This window comes from Calonectris borealis, chromosome 13, assembly GCF_964195595.1.
Source record: "Calonectris borealis chromosome 13, bCalBor7.hap1.2, whole genome shotgun sequence".
Classification (NCBI taxonomy): Eukaryota; Metazoa; Chordata; class Aves; order Procellariiformes; family Procellariidae; genus Calonectris; species Calonectris borealis.
The window spans coordinates 6,635,434-6,662,771 of NC_134324.1; the positions used below are offsets into that span (position 1 = coordinate 6,635,434).

General features: G+C 34.3%; 1 protein-coding gene across 10 annotated transcripts in view; it reads left to right on the forward strand.

Moving 5' to 3' along the window:
• Positions 1-27,338, forward strand: part of DIAPH2 (diaphanous related formin 2) — a 251,755-nt gene that overhangs the window by 106,529 nt on the left and 117,888 nt on the right. For all 10 annotated transcript variants that reach the window (XM_075161966.1, XM_075161969.1, XM_075161962.1 and 7 more), the window contains 2 exons: positions 1,747-1,876; positions 16,644-16,767. In XM_075161966.1, coding sequence (XP_075018067.1) covers positions 1,747-1,876; positions 16,644-16,767 — 254 coding nt within the window. The remainder of the gene's footprint in view (positions 1-1,746; positions 1,877-16,643; positions 16,768-27,338) is intronic.

Below are 27,338 nucleotides of genomic sequence, written 5' to 3' on the forward strand. Positions count from 1 at the left end.
AATTTTGTCCATTTAGGAAAAAAAATGCTTTATCCACTTGATGATGTCAGAGAGATCAAAGACTGCAAATCCCACAGTTCTTGTTTACAGACAAATTGAAATGCAATTTCTTTTTATCATGCAGATGTTTAGCCACTAAATCTATGATTTTTTTTCAAGTTGGAAAAACTTCTATGTTTACACATTAAACACATTAAAACCTTTTAACTGCATACCATTACTGAGCATTGTTTAGTCTTTAATCACCGAATCGCTATGAATTAATGCATTCTTAATTGCCTAAATACCTTATATTTTTAAAAGCCTGTTTTTCCACTACACTCATTTATTCTTAACAGGGTAATCCTTAAAGCTGAAAGGCCTGTATTAAATTGAACATCGATGGCAAGCCTGTCATGAGGATTATAGAATTAGAACTTCTGGTGATTTAGAGAATGAGAAAACAAATAGGAGATTTTACACACACATTTATGTATTCTTCTTAAATAAATCCTTGATTTCATTTGTTGTGTATGTTGTAGCTTACTTCTGTGTATTAGATGAGTTAGTAAAACGTGGTTAGAAAAAATCTTTATGGATATACTTGTAATACTAATTCTCTATAAAAAGTGAAGTACACTGATCTCAATCTTGCGTACACCTATTCTTTCTATTGCCTTTGTAAATAAGGGGTAATCTCTACTTCCACTAAGTCTTCAATCAACTCATATGTTCATTCTTTATATCTGCATAAAAATGGAGGAAACTAAATTTGGACTTAAATTAATTTTCTCATTCTTTTAAGTTTGTGGTGTTCCTTTGCATATACAAGTGCACTCTGCAATGGGATTTAGCCACAAGTATCTATGTTTACTTGGAAATTTGCCACTAGCCCTGTATTTAAACAAATATTTCAGAATTATTTTTTTAAAATAATAAACTGATTCTAGCAGTTAATGCACTTAGGTTAATGGAGAACAGAGGGTTTTATCCTCTTCAAGAAGACTAGTTTATTTTAACTGCCTCTGCATTTGAGAGGATAGTGAAAACGTGCAATTACCTATTTCTTCACACTGTGCACAATTTTCATGCAGCTTTTCATAAATAAATCTGAACATATTAAATTTCCTTTGGCAGTTAGGATTACCTTTGCTTTTCTGTTGTCATTTTGTATTCCAGTAAGGTCAGCTGCATTTATTTCATGTGTCTGTATAGAATTTGTCTGAAAGTCTGTAGGATAATGCAGCATGATTTAGATTTTGCTTCAATTAAAAAATGTGGATTTATAACAAGGAATTTCTTTAACTTGACTGGTAAAAGAGCAAATTCTGACTCTAGCACACTGTCCAGCTATGCAAGATTTCAGAGGGATTCCTTTAGAAATCTGGCAGTGGGGGGCATTGAAGGAATGAACTAAATTCTGTTCTGTTTAATCTCTATTCACAGCTTTTTTTTTATCACAGCGAGCATTCTGAACTGGCATTGCTAATATCTCAGAACTTTATGGACTGTCTTCAGGTTTTGTTCTCAGCATAATTAGTTATTCTTTAAAAAAATACAGCATAGGGATAGAGTCCCTTTGTAGTCTTAAATTATAAAGTAGTGCAGAAATTTCATTTTTTAAATAATTTGTTTCATTTGCAGGCAACCAGTGTAGTAACTTTTTGCTAATGAGCTACATCTGCAATATTCACTTTATTTAAACATTTTACTAAAAAAAAAATTGTGTTTTTTTTCTCTTTGTTTTCTTCTATGTTCACTTTCTAGATTCGAGATACTAAATCATCAGATCAGAAGACAACTCTATTGCATTTTCTGGCAGAAACCTGTGAGGAGAATTACCGGGACATCTTAAAATTTCCAGATGAACTGCAGCATGTTGAGAGTGCAAGTAAAGGTAAGCAAATAAATAAAACACCTGAAGGTAATAGCTGTTTGCTTTGACATTAAATACTTCCAACCTTTCATTTTAGATTGTAGGATTACGTAACCTGTAAGCATTGATAATCCACATGGATTTTGCTTTTCTGGTATTTATTGACCTGAGAAAAAGTGAGGGTGGGAAAAACAGTAATAAAGTAACTCCTCTTCTTTTGAAGTAGGTTGTGGAAATAATACAGCATATTGCAGTGAAGTACTTATAAAATCACATATCAGAAGTTGTGCGAGCAGTGTAATGATGATGTTTAGTTTACCATTAAGCCTTTGAAGTCTTGTTGCTTGAGAGTGAACACTCGTGTGTGTGAGTGTCTGCATGCACAGTATGTTTCTCATTTTAACACTCGATTTAACACCTGAATGGAGAATAACAAATATGCTTTCTAAAGCTCCCAGACTGTATATGAAATATATAGTTTAATTATACTGTACAGTCAGCGATTAATACTGATTTTATTCTTGGTCAGTCAGCAGTATAGCCCGGTGAATCTGATAGAAAACTTAATTCATTTGTTGCTGGATATCTTTTTATATGAAATACGCTGTGCTGCTTGGCACCCTTGTTGCTTAGCTATGGAAAGTGAAGGCTACGTGATAGTGGTTGATAAAGATAATGCAAACTGTTTTGCTTTGACTGGGCATTACTGATTCATCAGAAGATACATACTTGGGGGAGCACAAGAATGTGAAGGGAGAGGGGTAAACAAGTTGGATACACATTTCCGCTAGCTCTATCCAGGTTTTCTCTTGCAAATTTTTGTAGGAGGATAGGGTTGAGGATGGTATTGTGTTTTAAGGCAGTATAGAGACTGAAGAGATAACTTGTACATTAACATCTTGAATGTACCTTGTATATATACACATATATAGAGAAATCAAGCTGCATGCTTAAAAAGTGTACAGCTGGCTACTTATATCTGAGTACTACTATGGATATTAAAGAATTGTTACGATTTACAAAGGATTTTTACAATTAACTTTGCTGTTTGCTGTCAATGTTTTTTGTTCCCAGCCTCTGATACGGAGTCAGATAACTTCCTCAAACTGATCTTTTTTTTTTTTTTTTTTTTTTTTTAAAATTCTTTTCTCCCCCAGCCTTACCCAGTAAGTGTCATTGGTCTGGCCAGTAGGTTCACAAGGACCTATGATAGAGTAGCATAGTGATTAATTTTATTTATGCAAATAGCAGTTTGTGGTCTTATCTAAATTCCAGAAATGTTTTCTACCACTTGCTAATTCTTTTCTGGAGGTGATTTTTTTAACTTTAATCTTTTTTTTCCTGCATCTCTTGTTGAATTCTTTACAAAGCCTTATGGTTTACCAGGCACATTTGATGATTTTTTATTAATTTTCTCCTGTGGCTAACACTTTACTTTGCAGCTTTGAGATTTTTATAGTTTGATTCAAACCCTCTGATGTTCTATAAGTTGACTTGAGGAATTAAACCAAAAGAGTTAGTAAAGTTTAGTTAAGCTATAGCATCCAAAAGAGAGAAAGCATATTAATTGGGACAAAGTCACTAATAATTATAGAATATATATGAAAAAGGTTTTATTGCAGTTAAATTTGATTCATTGTGTAAGATAAAAGCTCATTACGTTTCCTATAAACAGCGCAGAATTCTTATCAAAAGTATAAATTACTGTTCATTTTTAATGACCAAAACTTCCTTTTCAGCACTTCTTTGCTTTGTGTAACAAAGCAGATTTTTGGCAGAATAAACGTCATTTGTGCAACTTGCTTCAACTGTTCCCCATGGTACTTTTTGGTTTTTGTTTAAATGTAATGCTCATCTGCTCTGTCGTGTGTGGTCATTTTTTCTGTGTAGGAAGTTAACATGTTTTGTGTGGAAGAGAAGATTTTAACTTTCTATTTACTGTTTGGTGTTATATAAACCAGTGGTTTCAGGGATGTACAGTTAGGTTTACTTTTCCTGTAGGAGGCTTTTTGTGGAATAAATTGGCTACAGATATGAGGGCATTGACATCACTTAGTTACACATAAAATAGAAGGAAATACACCAGCAATTATTATCTCTGTATGAATTTTAATTAAGGAAATATGAGCAAAACAGATGACAGTCTGATTTCTTGAGATACAGGCTTCTTACTTTTTAGGACAAAGCAGCCTCATTGTTTGAACTATACATAAAATTCCAAATACAAGACTTACCATGTTCAACTTCTTTTAAATCTTGGGTGAATTTTCTTAGTTCTATGTAAATAAAAAGAAAGCCTTGTTTTGCTTTATTTTTCATATAAGAATAAAGAACCAGCATCTGAACAGTGGTTGTATGCTTTTTTTTTTAACAAATAGCAGATAAAGCAGAAAACTGGATTTTAATATGAAAAGGTCAATGGGATTAGATGAACTGCCCATGCATTTACTGAAATCTTCAATAATCTGATATTAGGTATAATAAAATGTTTAATCTTTTTAAAGATGGAAGATCAACCTAGAGGTTTATGAAAAGCAAAAATAAATTAGGAAACAGTTTTATTCTGGAAAGTATAAGCAAAGGTCAAACTGATTAACTATCAAGAGATTATTGGAAAGGCATTCCTTCTTACTTGAAGCAGACTGTATGAAAGGACAACCAATAAAAAAAATCACAAGGTTGTGACAAAGTGGGTTCTTTGATGGAAGTGATATACACTTAGTTTCCCCCAGTCTGCAGTGTTTTCCTCTTGTTCCTCTACAACTGAAACTATGCAAAGCCTTTATTCATATTTCTACCTTGTTCACTTTACTTGTTATTCCAGTTGCTGCTTTTCATGGTATTTGCTCTTACCATCTTATAATCTGTGATTTTTATTAAACAACTGACAAATTCCCATCCTTTTCTGCAGGTTCAGTCAAACAAAAGCTTTGAAACAAAAGCAAAAACAAGAGGTACCTTAATAAAATCAGATAACAAGTTTGGGATTTCTAGACAAAATCATATTGTAAAAAGTATAATTTGGAATTCCTTAGAAAAGATAAATATTTTTTTACTTGAAACTCCTCTAATTGTCAAGCCTTCCAGAAATCGTAAAGAAGAATTACGTAACACATAAAATTAAGAGGAGGAACATTACCCATATATTTTATAATAGCAACTTAATTTCAGATTTTAAAAGAGCAACAGTTATAAATCACAGTTCGTGGTTTAAATGTTGTGCCTGTATTTAAAATAAAACATAACCATATCTTTATCCGTTGAACATTGTGTCCAGCTCCTCCTAAGTTTAACAGTTCTGGACATTCTTATGTTACCTGCCTGATTTGTCTGCCAAGAGTGGGTGTTACTAGGCTGTGTAGAGTCATAGGAATTTTTGTGAGCTTGTGTTGTCCCACTGGTGTTTACTTCAGAAATGGGTGGATATAGAATGCTGTTGTCTGTACTTGGCCATTGGCCATTCTATGTGTTCTTCTGACATGTTGGACAAGGTGAAGTGATACCTTATACGTATAGACAGAGTAAGAGTTTTGGGGCTAGCTGAGCAGTTATGAAGGACTCCCAAGAACAGCTAAACTCCAAGCGAAGGGCTGAGCTTAACTGTGAATGCAGTATAGAGAATCAAGTCTCTTTCAGAAATAATGAGGGTTTTTCCAGTGCTTAACATACAGAATTCTGTGCCTGATATAAAGGTATACCACTTAATAATTCTTTTAAAGTATTGTCAAAAGAAACACAGAGCATTCTGAGTAAAATCAAATGAAAGATGCCTTGGGGGAGGTGAATTATGTCTGTGTAGTAGAGTAGAAAGTACTAATAACAGGAGCACAGATTTCTCACTCATGTTGACACAAAAAATTTATTTCTTTAATTTGCAAGCATATGGTTCTGACTGTTGAGGTATCTCAGTCAGACATGAGATAGCAATCAGAGGCACTGTGGAATGCAAATATCTATATACTTAATATATTATTAAAATACTGTAAGAAAATACTAATTTTTAAATTCTGTACAGGTACTTCACTGTGATTTAATGCCATAATTTTAGAGTGGGGAAAATATTTTAAAACATTCTGTGCCATTGTTGCTTTAAAGTATAGCAATTTAAAACATTCTCGTAAGTAGTAGGCATTTTTCTGTCAAAAGTTTTATAGTTCATTGCAGTAGAAGAAACTCTGTTTTTACAAAGAGATCTGCAGTATTCTCCACCTTGCGTGGTTTAAATTGCTGAAACAGATTTTGCCCAATCTGCCACATTAGTGGATATAAAATAGACAATGCCTTCTGGCGTGAGAAATTTAATGCCTGCATCTGTGACTTTTCTCTCCATAATAGAATCTGAAGTTGGCATTTTGCATCATAATCAAAACTCAATCTTGCACTGTATAGCGACTTCTGTCATTCTTTTCATTCACATAAACTCCAATACTGAAATGTCAAAAACACTGTCAATGTGTCTTTCTGAATGTAGTAAATACGCAGTTAGGTACATCAAATACCGGAAGGCTTTTTTCTCTAGTAACACTCCTGTATTTGCATATAGTATTGCCATATTGATGGTAGCTTATGCATCATCTCATTAAAAATTTTTTGACAGACGTGTTCTCCTTCATTGACAAGCGTCAGTGAGGAAGACGTGGAAGCAAAAACTTCACAGATAGTTTTTGTATTGTAGTTCCAAGGTGCAAGTTCTGAAAGAGATCCTGTTGGAGACTCAGTAGGATTCTGGATTGGTTTACACTCTGCAAAATTGCGTACTAAATTTTCCCAGTCTGTAAAGATTTTGAGGATTTATTTAGTTGCTGTCTTCTAATGTGTAATAAATGGTATGCAAAATCATGGTAGTTCTGAATTCTGAAGCTAAATTTTGAAGCTACAATTTGGATTCTACGTTAAGCAAAGTTATTTTGTATGGCATGCATTTCAAGGATCCACTTCTCTCCCTGAAGTGTAAATATCGAGGGCAAAATTAAAGAATAGTTCAAATGACTCTCACGGGCTGTTGCTTATTAAAGAAATTAAAGCATTTAAGAATTTCTGACTGTAGTTAAACCAATTCAGATTTGAAGACTGCTTTAAATGACTTCTCAAATTATGTAATCCATTTAGAATTCCTTAATACCAGCTGCTAGAGAGAGGTGAAAGCTACAAAACAGCACCTACTACTTTTTTTTTCTCCTTATGTGTTCTTGAATTCACACTTTCATTGACATAAGAAAGGTTGTTACACCTCTGGAAGCGTGGCTTGCACTTCAGTTAATTGGGAAGACCAAACTTCTGTTACAAGTCAAGAGCCTGCAGGGAGGTCTGTTGGATGAAGTTGCTCAACACCTTCTCTAGCGAGTTTTTAGTAACAACAGATAGCTTGTGTTACAAAAGCTTTGCTCCTTCTCTTTCTTTCTCTTCCTTACTTTCTGCGATTTTTGCACACGTGCACCACTGAATACAGTGTGCCACAGCTGGCATTCATTCACAATGAATTACAGCATGTGCATATGAGTTTGATATACAAACCAAGGTCAGTTGGGCTATGGAGGATTAGTGAGACTGCAAAATATGGGCTTTTGAAATAAACACAGCAGAATTTAGCATGTTCAGTTAACACTTCCAAATCTGGATGCAATGAATAGAACATAAAAGTCCAGTTGCTTCTTTCCCTTGCCTCACTTGCAGTTTGCCTTGTACCTCTGGCAGGAAGTTTTGCTTCAGTATGCTCATTTAATAGATAGTAATTTTGTAATTATAAGCTCTGTTTTCACAATTAACTCAAGTTTTTTGATCTTGAAAGACATTTGTAATTAAATTAACATCAGAGTAAGGTGAGTTTCTGGAGTGCTCTGGAGGAGATACCCATATTGCCACGAGAATGCTACTGGACACAATGATCACCTCTAATACTTCTGGTTATGTTTCTGAAATTGAGACATCTGTTTTCTAGAAGATTTTTATTTGTAATATGAATAGTTCACATTCAACTAATAAAGTTCATATTCTACAATGTACTATTGTTTACAGTTTAGTCAGTGAGGTAATCCTGAAAAGTTAGGTGAAAAGGCTGGTATTGACAAGAGAGTTCAGAGAAAGTAGGAGGTTGGCACACACAGAATTTATGCAGGTCTCAAAAATAAGCATAACACTTGTCAGGATTCAACCAGAAGGAATCTTACGGGCTCAGATATTTTTTTCTTTTTCAGAAAACTGGTCTTTTGCTGCCAATTAATTTGACCTTAAGAAGTTAAGAATTTTGAGTCAGTAATGAGTTGGATGATACGACTTGTCCAAAGCAAGGGAGAGATTTCGTGTTCTGATATGTCACTTAGGAGATCAATGACTTTGTACTGTGCTGTGCTTTGGAAAGGAGTTTTAACAACTGGCTCATGTTGATAGTGATAGTAGTAATACATTTCGGGCTCCTAATGCGCTGTTGGTCATTTATAATTGATTATTAATGTCTTAATAAGTTGTGTTATGTGCATCAGAATTAATCTTTTATTCTTAAAACATGTACATAGGCACATAATTGCTGGAACTGAGACAAGCAGATTCATTCCCTAAACCAGAGTACAGTTCTGTACATATATTGGTATTAAACATAAGCTACCCACAGAAATTTCTCTTTTTTTCTCTGGATATATCGAGTGTTTCAGGATTGTAATTTCCACAGCTCCAGAGGAGAGAAGACATGCTGTTCATAACGTTTCTGGTTTTAGGCCTAACAGGCAATAGTTGGTTTGGTCGTGTTCCCCCCCCCCCCACTATCTCACTTGTCAAGACAAGCTTGTTAATGGCATTTGCACTTCAGTGCGTGTAATATTTAAATTAAACTTCCTCGCTTTAGATGGCTGTTGTTGTTATTCTGAGAAGCTGAAAATCTGTTCATAGTTTGTACCCAAAATTTGTTTTTTATAATTTTTTAGCTTGTATGGTATAGTTTTTTCCAGATGTGTGTTTAAAGTCTGTCATCCTGTTCTTAAATTGTATCAGATATAGCTGTTTTCTTTCTGTGATAAGACATATGAAGATGTTATATACATTTGTATTGTGATGATTTATGTCTTGATCCTAGTTGAGATTGTGACCCTTTTTTGGTTTGGTGGAGTGCTTTCCCCCCCCCCCCCCTTCTCCGATAAGGATTGATAAGTCTCCTTCCTTTCCCTCTGTAGATGGACAACAATATTGCAATCTAGAGCTTCTGCACATACATGCCTCATTAAACGTCATCTCGGACTGAAAGATAATTAGTGTCTTAGACTGAATCTCTCATTAAACTCTAAAGCCAAGAGCTGCTTGGGGCTGGACTTGTTACAAGGTGCTCTTATCTTAAAATCGTGGTTCTCCTCTGCTTACAAATGGACAGGACAATAGAATCAATGCACAATTGCTTTATCTTTGGTTAACTAAGATAATGATTTTTCTGTAGAAGTCTGAAATGATAAAGCAGAGCTGTGTCACTGCCTTCCTTCACCATTCTATATCAATGTTGTGATAAGGCAACTAAAATGCAGAGACCCTGCTGGTGAATGAAATCTTAGCATGCAAATTAGAAGCACAAATGCACATCTATGTGTGAAATGTATCTGTTAAAAATTCTATTTTAAAGCTTTTTCAAATTACATGTTTTCATTTACAGTACGTTGTCATAACATATAAACAAAACATTACCATTTGGGCAGAGTTGGTGTTTTTCATAAACTTTAAAAGATTCGGGGAAAAATGTGTGGAAGATGTACAGGAAAAAAGTGTATTATGCATGATGTATTGACTGTTAAGCATAAGTAGTCTGTGTCAGAAAGCTTACCCATTCTTTGTAAGAAGAGGATGGTGATGTGCCCTAGCTAGTTAGGATACTCTCTATTTTTTTTCCCTTTGATCCCAAGGTGTTTAAACCTCCACTCCTAAGCATTTCTAACATTTCTTTTGAGTTTATGAACTCAATAATTTCTTTTGCCATATTTGGGGTTCTGCTTTGAAATTTAGACACTGTTGGCCTAAGAATGTACTTTTCAGTACTACTTCTTTACTTCTGCCTATGTTCTGTTAAAAACACATGATGTTTATCTGGAAAGAGGAGTGTTTGCTTGTTATCGCTAATATGCTTGGTTGGATGTAATCTTAAGAGTTTGTCTCATCCCACCTGTTTTGACTATTCATCTAGTTTCTTCAGAACTTCTAATGATTAAGTTCAGTGTCCTTCCTGGAAAAAATGTTTCAATATAGAGCTATTTTTACTGTTGACGTTTGTTCTAGGTCTATCACGCTAGCATGTAGTGAAGACCTAGTTTCTGATAAAGGAAATGGTGCATGTGGTATCTACCATTTTTTTCCCCTCTAGTATTGAGGAGGAATTATGACCAAAGCCGTATCTGTACCATGCTTTTCAGAATCATTCTTCTAATACTGGATTTACCTTTTTAGCACAATGGTTTATGTGTATATCGAAGTGTGACAACATGATTGATCATAGTTTGTGTCCTGTAGACAGTATAGCTGTATTAGAAAAGATTTCTAGTATGAATAGTGACATGTTAATTACTTGAGAAATAACATGTTAAAGGGAGCTGTACTGCTTTCAAGTCTGGAAGCTGTTCAGTCATGAAGCTTCAAGTATGGGTTGTTTTGTGTGATACAGGCATACTCTGGTATATATCACAGGTAGAGGTATAATATGTGTGTGTGTATAGACACACATATAAATATATATACATATACATAAATGCCTGAGAGATATATGTATCATGGTATACCTGTATCACACAAAAAATACATATACATATATGTATACATATATGTGTATCTGTGATAGATATTTATCACAGTACATGTACGTTTATACACACACATATATAATATACAGGCATATTCTGAGATACACATGCGCATGTGCACGCACACACTGTGGTACTCAGAATCCTCAAGTAGGCTGTAGCAGCACTGTTAACCTAACTCAAACAGAACATTTATTCTTTTAATAAATATAAACTTACTTAGTGGTATGAATTGAGTAATCAATGATTGTAATTCCTGCAGATTATGTACTTGCTCACCCATTTCCCCTCAAACTGTTTTTCAGACTTTTGTTAAAGATTACTTACAACTGCCCTCAGGCAATAAGAAATAAATAATCATTAGTATGCTCAGAATGTAGTAATGGCGCAAATACTGTCTAGACTTACAAATCCACTAGTTCATTTGCTTCATATAGACTTGCCTTTGCTTACTGAAGTAATTTATATAATTGGCTCTCTCTTTAGAGTTTTTACTAAACATGCACATGGCCATCCCCGTTTTGCATCGTGATCAGAGACCCTTTGAATTTATTATGCAAGAGACACTGCACCTAATCAAATTGTATCATTCCACCCCTTGTTATAGGGGAGGACTCTTAGTGTGATGCAATCTTAATTTGGAAAGGATTATTCTGTCCTTTGGTACTGTTACTGTATTACTGTAAATATAAAATGCTTAGCTTGACTGTGGGGACTAACTAGTATTTGACATTAACAGGAGATTAACTGCTTGGAGCATTTTTTCAAGGAATAAAGCGGTCTACCAGACATTCACTAAGCCTTCCTTAGCGTGCAGTCTGTGCAACTGCTTTCTCCAAAATAAGTGGATGGGATTTTTCTTGTTGTTTTTTTATGGAGGAGGAATTAATATAGGAGAAATAGTAAAGTGAGGAAAACAATTATCACCTTTCATGTCAAAATGACATTGTGCCTTCTCTTCAGTGACTGTGGATTTCTATTATAAATAAATAATAATGTAGAAAATCTTTTAGTCAGTTGTAGATTTAATGATGCATGATTAACTGAGCTTCATTCAGTATTTGTGCAGAGAGAATATTGATAAATCTACGTGCTTATATTAGTCTTCCACTGACATGAAAAAGAATCTGACAATGTATTAATATGCATATCTTCATATTCAGCTTGTTTATATTAATCCTATATGTTAATAGTAATTCTGTGTGATAATGCTTTAGTTTGTTGAAATATACATGTTTAATTTCTGGTATTGAATTTTTCCTCTGTCTCATAAATGCTTTTATTATAGTGGTTTGAGGTATACATGTTAAATGTGCTGTATTTCTTTCCACTTTAGAGTTGCAGCAGCTCTCGGCGAGCCAATCTTTTCTTATTGCTAAATAAGGGGCCAGTTTGGTACAGATTGAGAAATCTTGCTGCCTTTTTTCCTCTCTTTGGCCTTGAAGATGTATCCGTATATAGGTTTTGGGGTTTATGTGTTTTTTTTGACTTAAGGCATACTAAGTGCCCTCTTGGGACAGACCAGTGGTCCACACAATCTGATGCTCTGTGCGGTGCTGGCAGCAAGATACGGTGTTTAGGGAGAACATTGCAGTTCCTGCGATCTGTTTCCTCCACCATCCGCACATGTTCTCAGAGACATGTTACGCATTACATCCCTGCCCATTCCTTTTGATATCTTTTTATGGATCTGTTGTATATGAATCTAAATAATCCTTTTTTAAACTTGTTTATGCCATCTGCCTCCACTACTCCCTGTGTCAGCAAATTTTACTTCCTTTTGACTTCTCAAGCTTTCCCATTTCTTAAATGCTGACCTTTCCACTATGGATGGGGGTCTTAATTCTCCTATAAAGCTGTGAGGGTGGTGAGGTGGATTGTTTATTGCTGTTGATTTGTTTTACTTTTGAAATGTGGCAAATATTTTATCTTTGCTGCTAATACAGGGAAATATCCAGGCTTCTTGAAGGCTGCTTCCTTTTTTTGGGACTGCTCATTCTAGAGTGTGTGTGTGTTATGAAGGTTTTTTTCTGGTTGTTGTTGCTGGTGGGGGTTTTTTTTCTTCTTTTTCCTGTTTTTTAGTATTTGCCTCATTGTTCCTATCTTGAAATCAGATACTTGTGTCCTGGATTTAGTTGGTTGCTCTCTCCTGCTGCAACATTAAATGGAATAGTATTGTAATTACTGCTACAGAGAGGCATTCCTAGTTATGGTTCTTGAACAGTGCTTGTGTGCCACTGAAGACCAAATGCTACATTTAATGTAGATTTTTAAACTAGTTCTACTGGGATGCCTAATTTTCATGTGGAATGATGGGCAAATTGAAGGTGAACAAACCTTTGTCTTGTGATCACCAGCTTTGAGGAGTATCATAGAATCATAGAATCATTAAGGTTGGAGAAGACCTCTAAGATCATCAAGTCCAACTGTCAACCCAACACCACCATGCCCACTACAGCATGTCCCTACAGCAAGCGCCTCATCTACACGTCTTTTAAATACTTCCAGGGATGGTGACTCCGCCACTTCCCTGAGCAGACTGTTCCAAGGCCTGACCACTCTTTCAGTAAAGAAATTTCTCCTAACGTCCAGTCTAAACCTCCCTTGGTGCAACTTGAGGCCATTTCCTCTCGTCCTATCGCTTGTTACTTGGCAGAAGAGACCAACCCCCACCTCGCTACAACCTCCTTTCAGGTAGTTGTAGAGCGTGATGAGGTCTCCCCTCAGCCTCCTCTTCTCCAGGCTAAACAGTCCCAGTTCCCTCAGCCGCTCCTCATAAGACTTGTGCTCCAGGCTCTTCACCAGCTTCGTTGCCCTTCTTTGGACACACTCCAGCACCTCCATGTCCTTCTTGTAGTGAGGGGCCCAAAACTGAACACAGTATTCGAGGTGTGGCATCACCAGTGCCAAGTACAGGGCACAATCACCTCCCTGCCCCTGCTGGCCACACTATTTCTGATACAGGCCAGGATGCCGTTGGCCTTCTTGGTCACCTGGGCACACTGCCGGCTCATGTTCAGCCGGCTGTCAGTCAGCACCCCCAGGTCCTTTTCCTCCGGGCAGCTTTCCAGCCACTCTTCCCCAAGCCTGTAGCGTTGCATGGGGTTGTTGTGACCCCATATGTATAGTGATAGACACAGTCTTTTTAGTATGTGCATTTATGGAGTGGTTTCAAAGAAATGACGTCTTTCTGCAAGTAGAGTTTATACATTCATAAATTAAAAATTTGCAAGACTTTTAAGAAATTCACATGATTTTCCCTGAAAGAGTAAAAGGTATTGATGTTGCCTCCTCTTCACATTACTGAAGTAGTAAATCTCTAATAAAACGGTTTATGGGAGGAAATGCAGATATTTTGTTAGAGTCTATATATATGTTTCCTGTTCCATAGTCTTTTTAAGCTTGTCTTGCAGAACAACAGCTTTATAAATTGTTTGAGCAGAAACTTGTACATTTGCCTGGGCTAGGCAAAAAATTGCAAATGAAAATGAATATTCTGCAATGCTTTTTGATAATTCAGTGTGAGTATAGAAATTAGTTATGAGAAGCACAGCTTTTGAATGTAGCCTTTTTGCTTGGATGGAGTTCGTTCGTACTTTCAAAGTCAGTATGCACCTAATCTAAACTGTTTTCTGAACTTAGTTTTATAAAACAGAGTTACTGAAAACGCTTTTCTTCCATTTTAATCACAGAGGCTAATACTTCGTATTTGTCGTTGCTTGCTGAATTTCTTTGCACTTTCAAATTTCCGACAAAAATAAACTACTACTCTTGCCAAATGGTCATTCATTTAAATACCTTCAAACTGCTGAAAAGAGTTAAACTTGGTCTGTTATGTTGCGTATTTACTTACCAGCTGTTATTCTTTTTACCAACAAAATTACCATTTGCATCCTTCTAATTTATTTTTCAGTTCTAACATTTTACTTCAGTGCTGTTTGTCTCCCTATCTAACTACGTAACAACTTATAAAAATATTGTAGTAATTCATGTTCTTCAGTTCAAGCAAAAATGTGTGCTCCTTTTCTGACAATAATACCAAATAATTAAACTAATGCAGCCATAAACTAAAAGCTTTGATAATGTTTGTTATTCAGGCTGCTTTAGTGGTTGATTTCAAGGTTAACTCTCAAATGTTAAGTTGACAGCTACAAGGATGCTCTGGTCAGTATAGATTTATTTACTTTTCCCCCCAGTTGATATAAGCTTAAAAAATTGTATAATTTTAAGATTACATGATTAGTAGTTCCTTTGGTACCCAGTATAAAATAGATAAAATTGAAAATAAAATCAAGACTGTCTGTGATAAAGACAGCTGTATTGGTGCCTTATGGGTTTGAAGGTGCTTGTGAAAAGTTAAATCAGTGCTGATATGAATTCTTACTTACAAGGAATATAGAATTAATTTTTTTCTGGGAACAGCTTCCTTATTTACAGGATTTTTGTTTTCTATATACTGTTTTTCAAGCCATCTTGAATCAAATTCCTGCTACTGTTTAATGTCGTATAGTCACAGCACCATTTTTAATTAACAAAGAAATAGGAAAATAAACCATTCTTTTGAAAAAACTCTATCAACTTTTGGACAAATGGCTTACCATCAAAAAATAGTAAAAAGCAGAAACCCCTTTAAAAAAAAAAAGTCATTTGCTTATCTTGAGTACACAAAGAATCCTTGGGTTAGCTGGGATGCAAATCTACAGTGTTAGCTTTGTAGAGCAGCTGCCTGCAGTCAATGAAGAGTGTTGACTTGGCCAATTACTGAAGAGTAGATAATGTGCTGGATGTTCTCACCTCTGGTTCCACATATCAAAAGTTGTTTGTGGCACTGTCTTTCTAAGAACTGACCAGGATTATATGCACTGTCACTAAAGATGAAGTAGAATATAAATTGCCTCTGAAACAGAGTATACCTGAAATATTCTGTATTCAGTTTAGAGGAAGGACATGAAAGGGTGCAGATGTTCCAGTGCTCTTTGGGGAAAAGTGGTGATGAAATTGTCTGCTTGTTCTTGAAAGCAGACTGTGGTACAAGAGGAGACAAAGAACAGACGATAGAATTTGGTTCTAAAATGCATCTTTAAATTGAGAGGAAGTGCTTGTCACACTGCTGTTTATGATTAAATTGAGAATGATAACTGGACTTTACAAATTATGTCATAAAACTCAATATTATGGGTTCAGTTTGTTTTAATATTACAGTTTGACCACGGGCTTCTCCGCAGGGATTCTGTCACTGTTCATCTAGTTCTGGAATTTCTTCGTGGTATGGTATTGCTTCACCTTCAAAATTGTGATGTCATGGTTTCCAATGGAGATTTCTCTCATTAATCAATTAGTGGTTGTTTAATACAAATTACAGAAACAGTGGTTTACATCAGAATAGCATATGACAGAGTAAGCAGTGTTTCTTTAGAGTAGCCTCTCTATTTTTTTTTTTTTTGATGCTGTGAGTCATTTACTTCTTTTTAATTATCAGTAGCTTTTATTATTCAAATCTACCTTTGATGTTAACAAAGGGTTTCACAGATGTTCGTTTCTAGAAATCAGTTTAATTTCAATAAAAGAAAAATATTTTATCTTCTCTCCGCGTCTCTTCCTTAAATCACTTCTGTATCTGAGTACATGCGTTATTAAGATCATTCATTTAACCAAGTACATGCATTAATAAGGTAAAATCTCTTTGAACCTTAGTTACTTTTTAATCTTTGAATTAGATTTAAAAGAATGAAATATTAGAATTTTTACCAATAAATTTAAATAGAAATTGAATAATTTGAACTAATGGTAGAATTAAGTGGTGACATTTCAACATTAAATATGATGATTTGGTATATTACATTAGATATTTTCACTTAATTTTTATGAAGAGTAGGATTTTTATGAGCAGTAATTCAGAAAAATGTGAGTCTACTTAATGGAATCATTCTCCTCAAGACTATTTATACTGACATTGTTTTTTCCCCTTCTGATACCCTTTCTGGAATCTGGAAGCTTTTTACTCATTGTCATTTTTTTCTTAGTTTCAGCGCAGACTCTGAAGAGCAACCTTGATTCAATGAACCATCAGATCCAGCGCCTAGAAAATGACATTGAGAATTTCCCTAAAACACAAGATGAACATGATAAGTTTGTAGAAAAGATGAGCATATCCTTTTTGCATGTCTTCGTTGGTGATCTGAACATTCTGATCGTCTGGTTAAGTATTTACAACACTTGAAAATAAGCTTTAAGTCTCGTCTTCCATGCTTTTATTCTAGCACAGAGAAAAGCATAATAGAATGTGCTGAACATAAGAAAACATATGACTGAGTATAGCTTAAAGCATTCATAATCAGACTTTCAAGGGACGAAACCAGATAGCTTTCTTGAAGTAAGTAGTTATAGTGGCTAGTCATAAAGATAGTATTTTTTTTTTTGCCTTAAAGAATGGTATTTAATGATAATTGTTGAATCATTTCAATCTAGAAAATTATCAACAGTAGGGTATTAATTCTTTTAGGTTTAGATATGTTGTTTTTTGAAGGGGAGAGTATGAATTTTGTTAATAGTTTTTATTTATTTTTAACAGATCATTTTAGAGAAAAAGTATTTACATGTTATGTAGTCAAGAGTGATTTATCCTTTTATTTCTGTAGGGGGTAGGGACTGTAGGTTCTTTAAGCACTAGTAAGTAAAATCGGTGGGAGTATACCAAATGATGTCTGTCTAGCCCATTTTCCCTCCAAAATTTTCATATATCCAGCTTTACTTTTGCTCAAAAGTATAAAGTAACAAGTAAAGTATACTGTAGATGCAAGAAGCTCACAAAACTGTGAGAAAGACCAAGCAAAAGTCCATTTTTTCTTAAAAGAAATTTGTAGATTTTTATTTTGCACAAAGCATATTTCTGTATATGTGGAAATATTTGGAGTATGGTACATGGCCAAGTCCAAGGCATTGTGTACATTTATAGAAGCTCGGGCAGTTCATGTGAGATCTATTCTTTCTTACTGCAACCAGACAGAAGTCATAGTTTTGTGGGTTTTTCAAAGGAGGAAAAAAAAAAAAGCGGGGATTGATGTCTAGAGCCATTCGTAGCAGCTCATCACATTTAGTAGGTGGATATAATGAAGAAGTTCGCTTAACTACTGTGTATTTGGAAAGTAAGTTTTAGCAGGATTAACCATCTGAATGGATTCAGTGACAGAAATTCACAAGAAGATATTTAATATCTTTTCTGTATGGATTTATTTTAAGTTTCTGACAAGACTGCAGAAAAGTAGCTTAAGGGAGACAACTCATGACTAAGTGGAAAATTGTTTCTTGTTACTTACATATTCTCTTCCACCTTGTCTTATTTGCAAGGTTAGGAGAGTTGCTAGTAATCACATTTATCAGTTCTGCTGTTTAAAAAAAAAAGCTTACTATTCCTGAGATACATTCACATAAGAAAATCTTACAATATTGCCTTGTAATTGTCCTTTGCCTTGTCATCATGTGCGTAGGCTGAATACTGTCAAGTAAGCCCCACTTTTGTTCATAAATGAAACCAACATATTGAAATGTACCTTTTGCAACCGTGTTTTCTTGTTAAGCTTGACAGCTCTGTTTTACAGGTTATATACGTTATTTTCAGTTGTGTTGAGTAAATGCTTTGCCATTTGTTGTTTTGCTACCTATGTATTTACTGTGCTTATAAAAATTATTTGCATCACTCAAGTGATTTGGTGAGAAAAAAGGGCCAAGTAGGTAATGTTTGTACCTTTTTCTGCTTTACGGTTTATCACCTGAATTTCTTAAAGAAGAAGGATCATCTGATAATGCAAAAGAGTTAAAAAAAAAAAATAAAATGTACTAATGCGTTTTTTGTATTAGCAAAAATATGAGGATCCCATGAAATTTTTGAAAATTAATTGTTGAAAGCCTCCTGGGCAGCCTTGCTTCAGTGCACGTACATTGATGTCACAGCTAGATTACCAATTCCTGCTAATTAAAATAGATGCCTGAACTGTAGATGCCTGACAGCTTTTATCATACTAGTGAATTCGGTGGCTTGACGAAATAGGTAAGACTGTAAGAAATGAACTGAGGATTTATGTTTTCATAATTAATAGATGACCTGATACATAGTGTTTTTCTTTTTTAGAAAGTCATCTCCAGTTATTTCAAGTGATCAAATTTATTTCTGCTTATCATTGAATATTTTAAAATTTTCTACACTGCCTTTTTTTTTTTTTGATTGAAGGATAAATATTAAGGGGGGGGAAAATGACATCTTGGTCTTCAGTATGTATTTCTTCTGTTTCTGTCAGCTTGTTGAAGAATAGTTGTTGATAGCACATACTGAGATTAGAAAGTTAAAGAATTTCAAGCTGGACATTTCTCTAACTGCTTGAGTGTTTCAGAAAATTTGAGATGTGTGTGAACATAAATCATCTCTCAGCAGAGAGTTCTAGGGTGCAGGAATTATACCATAATTAAAGGGATAGTTTCTCTTTATTCCTGCTAATAAACAAAGCTGTTTACCGGTAATTGTGGATGAGAATTTCTTCAGAGAATATGAAAGGAATGTTGCTTGGTATCATGCTAAGGTAGGAGATCAATTACAAAAAAAATACCATTCATAATATTCATTCATAATAATAACATGAATTAATATTCATAATATAGAAGCAAATGCTATTAAAGAAATTACTTAATTTTGGGGTTTTTAATTTTTTTTAGCAAATAAGTTTTTGGTACTGTGAGTGACAAAAAGTGAGTAGAAATTCTACTTAGGTTTTCAGCTAGAATTTTTTTCTTAACCTACTTCTAAGGCTAGTTTGTGGTTTGGCTTAATCAGTTTATTTAGCACATAAAATTATTCATCTCGGTGCATATTTCTTGATATAACTCTTCAATGCTTAAAGATGATTTAAAACTACTCTAGGAATTAAATGCAGAGACAGGAAGAGTAGTACGTTAATATTCCACAACCTGTTTAAAAAATTGCAATATGTTGCAGTAGTAATATGTTCAGGTAAATACACCCCATGGATTAACAAATTTTGAATTAGAGCTGTTAGAATTAAATTCATGTAGTTTTGACTGCAAACTTGATACATATCAAACAGTTATTTTTTATTATTTACAAACTGAGGAAAATGAGTTGATGTTTTCTGAATAGTTTATATTTTAAGTAAGACTACAGGCAACTAAATGAAATAATTTGATGACAGAAGCACATTCGGTTTTACATCACTTTCTTTAGAGCTGTGCAAATATTCATGTGAATTGGTTCTGTAATTGTGTCAGTGTGTTTCCTGCTTAAGGGTGTTTTTTTTTTTCCATTTATGATCATCAGGTTCAATGAATATAATAAAAGAAATTCAGATAATGTAACTATAGGTTGATTGCCATCTTTCATAAGCAATTAATAATTAAGATATAGATCATCTGGTTTGATTTCAAGTCTAATAGAACCGTCTCAGCAAATAATGCCACTATCAACTTCATACCTTCTTTTTAACTAAAAGCATATCTTTTATGATAGTCTTGACTTTACAAATTCAACTAGTATAAGTTCTACTACACCTATAATAGATTGTACCAATGATTTTTCTCTCAAATATACATAATGATCTGGTTTGACTCCTTGTGGTTTCAGTTTCTATCCATTGTGACATTTTAAAAACCTTTGAAGTTTTTTGGGACCTGTTTGTTTGTAGGTATCTTTTCCTCCATGTCAGAATTTTTATACTGTGATCAGGTTACTTAAATTTATCTGCAATAACAAAGTAGATGCATTTCTTTATTTTAGGACTTTTTTCCCCAGTCATTACTGGTATATTTTTAATATACATTTGAAATACTGATTTCAACTAAATACAATATTTAAATAATTTTGTACCTTCATAGTTGTGAAGAGTAAAAAATGTAATATCATTTATCTCTTTTACTACATAAAAAAACTGGCTCTGTTAGCACCATCATTGTAGTGGAACTTTGCGTTCAATTAGTAAACACATTCAAACTTGCTTCCATGATCAATCACTACTTGCTGGGACACAGTTCTGCATCACAAGTGTGTGTCTATATTGTTTGTAGTGAACACTCTGGACTTTTTGAGATAGCTTTATGGAAATAGTTCTGTGGGATTCTGAAGTGATTTTTATAGTTGCTACCTTGCTATCATGCTATCAGGATTTTAGTTTGTCTGCCTTGTATTGGGATTTTATATAAGTATTTAATTGCCTAAGTTTTAAGGAATGCTCACAGCACTTTCTGAAGTCTTTGGGATCATGAAACTAACCTGTATGGTTGGCCACCAGAAACAGCTGATTTCAAACTGAGGATTACAGCTATGCTATAACAGAAAGTAAAATATAGTATGGTTAAGGGGAAACAAAGAAACAAACAAACAAACAAAAAAACCCCCACAAACAAACAAAAACCACAAACAAACAAAAAAAAACCACAAGGAAATTAAAATATTCTTTCTGTGGATTTCATGCTATATTAAATAACTTATGTGTGATTCTTGAGACAACTCTTTCATGATCTGATCCATGGCTAGAATTGTACTTTACTTGAAGAGCAAATTGTAAATAATTTAACTTTAAATGTGACAGGTTTCTTTTATAATTAGCCCAGCTTCATGCAGCACTGGGGAGTCTGATTCAACAGTTTAGAAAAGTAATTATGACTATGACAAATCTGGCTTTCACTCCTTGTTTTATTTCAATGTTTGTGTGTCTAATTGAAGATTTTTCTAAATGGAAAACTCTGAATTTTATACTGACTTGCTGTAGGTGTATGTGCTGTTTTCTTTTTACTGATGTTAAAACACAAGTGTCTAGTTGGGGATTGAGGAAGATCTTCAGATTAATGGGGTTTAACTTGAAATGTTATTAAGAAAGATTAAAGACAACAGAATGAAAAGCTATTTCGGAGCGAGTAATGGAAACTTGTACAGAGTTAACTTATTAATTAATCTTGACTTAGAACTATAGATACATAAAAAATAAAGACCACCTCTTCCCCCCTCCCAACATGTGCACACCCCCCCAATGACAAGGGTTTAGTCCTCTAGAAATAGACAGGAATTTTGTTCTGAGGAGAAGGGAGAAGTGGTAGAGCTGGAGTGGCAGGAGGGCATGCTGCTTGATCACTGGCCATTAGGTTCATTCTTTTTGTTATCCTGCTTGTTAGAGACACTGACTTTTTTCTGTGTTGCTTTTGGATAATTGTATAGTTTGTAAACAATCTTACATTAATTTATTTACGTAATGTATCCTAGATATACTAGTATGTCCTTAAATGAAGATTTTGTGTAGCTTTTCTGTTTTTCAGCTGTGTCATTTATCCTAGTAAGAGATATTAACATGCCTAATCTTGTTAAAATCTTTTGCCTACCAGAGCAGTAACTGGTGCCACTTGGTTTTTCTAACTGATTGCATACATGTGAAAATTAAAAGCTTACTTTTAAAGAATTGCAAAATTAAGGGAAACATGAGTGAAAGAACAAAAAATACTGCAGATAAATTTTCAAAGCAATGTGTATTCATCTTATCATTAAATAGAATAACAGCAATTTGTGAACTAATTGTGATTTTCAGAAAGGAACACCATTCATTAAAACAGAATCCTGTTTATGAAATAAAACTGCCTTCTTGAAAGGCATATATTCTCACTTTGTAAGTGTTTATGCTCATAATTCTATCTAATAATGACTATTGACTCACAGTTAAATATGAGTTTTATTAGTTCCTTACTTGATGTCCTTCAGTGGTAGTGAAATGATCTGGGGAGAAGTCTACTTTAAATGTGTGTGGGACTTTTATGCAGTGAGAATGTTAGATAATATTTAATGTGCACTAAACATCAACAGATAATTCTCTTGTACGAACCACTGTACTGCAGAATCTCTTACAGCACGCACTAGGGAAGAAACAAATATACTCTGTATCAGAATCTCAGCATCTGGAAATTGCTGTGAACCTTTTTTCCTCTTTCAGAGTGACTGAGCAGTAGGACGTCATTTACACACTGACATGGAGTGCTGAAACGATGTTAATGTCATTAACACTCTTGTCATCTGTTAACACTTGGGATTTCCTCCTAGCTTGTTATGGAAAAATAATTCACTTAAAGTGTTTTGAGATGTCTTTTTTAGGAAAGCCTGTTTTTGTTTTTCAGACAATTTGAAATGCGCTGGTGCCTTTATTTCTGCATGAGAACGTACATTAATATCTGAATTTGCTCATAACCAGGGGATTCTTAAAAATAATCCCAAAGGGGGAAAATTTCTAGGAACTCTTGTATATGCCCCTACATTTCAAGTAACTATCTTTTGGCCGAGTGTATTTGAATGTGGTTTTAAATGTAGAGACATTTTTCAGTACTTTGGGAACTGGAAAAGAGAACCATTCAATGATTTTTCAAATTCTAGATCATGTATAATCCTTGAGACAATTTTATACATGTGTCTTTTCTTACAATATTTATATAAAGCTTTTGTTGTTGCTATCTAAAAAAATGACATTAATCCAGATAAATTATATTTCTCCAGATAAAATACTTTTCCTAAATAGTGTCTAGGGAGACAAGGTCTACCTTACTGAAGTTTGCACATCAATAAGATTTTTTTATTTATTTTTGAGTACTCAAAGAACCTGGTTCTTATCCCCTCTTTCTTTCTCTCCCCCCCCCCCCCCCCCAAGTGAGAAAACCTATGTTGTGCAAAAAAGGCAGTGAAAAAGCACTTACTGTAGTTTGAAAGTTATGAAGTATTAAGTTATGTGATGAATAACAAAGGAACAGAAAGACCTGGCTTCTAGATGTAGCATGGCTTTTTTTTTAGTTACGGTTACGTCATACAAATGTAACTGGGGTGTTTGTTACTCTTAGCATTTGTATAAAGTTCAGCCTTCTGCTTACAGTTAAAAACAAACTCCAAGGAACAGTCAGCAGAAAGCATATGTCTTAAGACGTGCTAGCACCAGGGAATAAAGTCTTGTTTAAGAAGACTTAGGATTGTATACAGTGGAAGGAAATGAAACAAGAGCGTTTGATTCTAGTTTAAGAGAGAAAAATGTCAGCTGTTCTCTCCAAGTCTTATCCAGAAAAAATTGATACTTGATTAAATGCTTAGTCAAGCAATTTTTTTTAATGTTTTCAACCATCAGTTGTTAGTCTTTGTTGCTAATGTAGAGAAAACAGAACAAATAACACTAAATTTGTATTATTGATATTGTTTGTTGTCTGAGATCAACAAGCGGCCCAGATCAACAAGTGGCCCAGGGAAGAAGGGGGGTATGAATGCACCACCACATTTGTAAATGAGGAAAGGCTAGAAACAATGGAACTTTAAAATCCATTTTTTTCCAGTGAGGAAAAATGGCCTTCTTTAAGCTTCACTCAACTGTTTTGAACTCTGGTTTATATGATTCTTTTCCCCCAGTACAGACTTGAGTCAATTTGAATTCATTGTTAATGAGATATTAAAATGTTCTTAAGAACTTCCACCTTCTACTAAATATTCTATAGGTTTTTTACTCAAATTTGCATAGTTGATTGACATGATGAGCAAAGAAAAAAAAAATCTTGTGGCTGGTGTACACTAAATTTTGCATCCAGTATGCTCTGTTCTAAGTTCATGTACCTCTAAGAAAGCTAAATTTGTGACTTGAGTATCAGGTTTGAGATTTCAGTGAGTTGCTTGGCTGCTTGACTGACAGCCACCAAATGTGTATGCCCAAATTTGCATTATTTTGTATTGCCTCAAATGCAAGAAAAGAATCACTAAAATCCACTTTTGAAAAGGAAATCAACAGTATATTATTTTATGAGAGGTTACATTTAAAAAGCTTTTATCTCTGAACACTCGCATCATATTTAAATGGGTATGCTAAAGCAACCAAGACATGCTTGATTAAACTGATCATGCTTGTAATTCTTAGAAGTACAGCTGAAAGTCTGACGTATTTCATCAGCATAGGCAGAAAATCCCACTTCTGAAAGCACTGTGATAGAAGATAGGAAGAATTACTACATACATATAATCTGCTTTTCTTTTCCAAACTAGCGGCTTTTTTAGAAAATTTGGGGCATCAATGAATAAACAGTGTTTTCTTTTTCCATTTTTGCATTGCTAATTGTTCAAGCTCATAGCATCTCAGCGTTTTGAATCCTATTGAAGAACTGACCTTGCCAAGTTCAAAATCAGATTACAAGCAATTTTTGCTATGTTTAGTTATGTCTATTCAATTGACGTTATTAAGCCATGGGGAAAAAAAAAAAGACCGCTATTTGATGTTGTTGAGCTCAAATGTACTTAAGTTGTTTACTTAGTTTTTAGAGAGTGTGTCACCCCAGCATATAAAATGATGTGCTTGTGCAGACTAGCCTTTTTATACGTACCAGTTTAAAAATTACATAATCAGCAGATCAGAAATATGGCCAGGACCTTTTGCAATTAGAAAGCACAATATCAGAAACACATTCTGAAGATCTCAGTCCTGAGCAGCACAGTAGCATTCACACAGAAACAATCCCAGAAGCTGTGATTTATTTTTTTTTTTTAGGAGATTTTGTTGTTCAGTGGCAGTCATGATACAACTGTTGCTATTCAATTTCATTTCCACTGAGAAATGTCAGTATGGCCTTGTGGCATTTACTAATCCTTTCACTTACCTGATTTTTCACCCTTAAAAAAAAAAATTAATCCCCCACTAAAATTGCTTTGAAATATTTGCATGACAGGTGTCACATTTTGTATGACTAGATATTTGTCATGAAGGTCAATAGACATCATTAAATTAATATAAGGTTAAATATACTATTTCTGCTGCATGTAAATATTCTAGACCTGCAACACATTTTCCCAATGTGTTTGCTGTAATATGCAGCAGATGAAAGCTGTGAATCTTTGTACGAAGTTAACTTATAAAGACACATTGCTGAAACAAGGCAAGTTATTTTGCTATCCTAATAGAATGAGTCGCCTTTTCTGGTCATGACTGAAAACCAGTTGGGTTTGGTTTGTTATTTAATACATAAGGGTGGTGTTGCTAGTTGTTTTTCCAAATAAAATTCTTCCTAAATTAGTGGAAAAATCAATCAATTTGGCATGATGCTGTTACAATCCTTATGGAAGTTCTACGAAGGTATTATGTTTTACAATTTCAGAATTGCTATACGAGTTTTTATACTGGCCATTTTAAATGAAACTTTATTTTCATTCAGTTACTAATGTGCTTTGAGCATCCATGGTTACTAAGCTGCAACCCTTGTAGAATTAGAGAGACTTTCCAATTAAAGAGGAGTTTAACCTTGTAGGAAAAAACCTTTGATATCTTCCTGCTTGGTCAAGTCCAGTCTTCCTACTGAGTGACAGTACAACATTAAGTGTATTTTTCTTAAACTGTTTCTTTGACAGAAGATGGTTGAGGAATGAAGGAGGTTTGAGCATAGTTTTAACCTTCATATTTTATACCCTTTGCTTTATTTCTTCTGAGTAAGTGTGATACTAAGAAGTATGTGAGAAATAATGGTGGAAGAAACTGTCAGTCTGTCTTCTACATTAAATCTGTAAATTTAAACAGCCAGCGTGGAATTACAAGGGCTTCTTGTAGGGTATGTGGAGTAGCAGGTTTATCTTGAACCAGAGCAAACACACTATTGGTTTCAAGTCTAAAGCCATCTCCTCTCAGCTTTAATGAGGCGTACTGAAATAAATGTGGCTGGTTTTGTGGGTTGTGTTTTTTTTTTTTTAATCACATAAAGTATGAAATTTTCCATAAGGTATTTTGAAATTCTGTATTTTCCTTTGTGGTGCACTATGCATCAAAAGAATTCTTAGTCTGTTTTTATTACATACCATCAAATAACAGAGATACTGTTGAGATATTTAATGTCAATTGTTTAATTTGATATAGTCTGTGTGTTGCTCAGTGAAATAGAATTTAGAAAACTTTAAATTGGTCAAGTCTAATCTGGCAAGATTCTAGATTTTTTTTTGTTGTTCTAATACAAGTTTTTAATGATACTTCACTGTGCTTTTGCTAGGTACCTGGCTTCATTTGCTTTTTTATATTCCTGTATTTTAATATCTTTATGTTCCTTGATGAAAAAGGAATTCTACACAGGCCAGCATAATTGATGATGAGATATTCCATTCTTTTATGAGCAAAACATGATATAAGCCAACAGAGAGATATTAGTAAATCACTGTTTCAGTGCTTGACCAGTTATGTGAAAATTGTTGATTTGCTTTGAGACAAGCATCACAGACTACAGACTGCCTTAAGGGCATAAACAAGGATGATGGTAAGAAGCAATATATTTAGTAGAGTAAGGTATCAGTCAGGTTCTTCAGGGACTGATGTGAAGTCCACTTTTATGTAATAGTTTCAGGAAGTGTCTGTTACAAAAGGCAAACAGCGTATCAGTTAAATTCTCAAGATGACGAATCAGTAAATAATGCAAGCACAAGGGAGAGAAATACCAAAGGGCCCTGGGAGAGTAATCAGGAATCGGGACAGAATAGTGTGAGAATAACCCTAGAAAAGTTTGTGATACTATATTTGAGAAAAACAGTAATGGACGCGTGCATTCATGAGGATATAGTTTGTGGTAAGAGAAATTGTATACTACCTTCTCTTTTTTATAAGACAAAAAAAACCCAAGAGGCAAACACAGTTGGCAATGCAGTATAGATCATATATTCACAGTACCTCACAGAGGAAAATTAATTA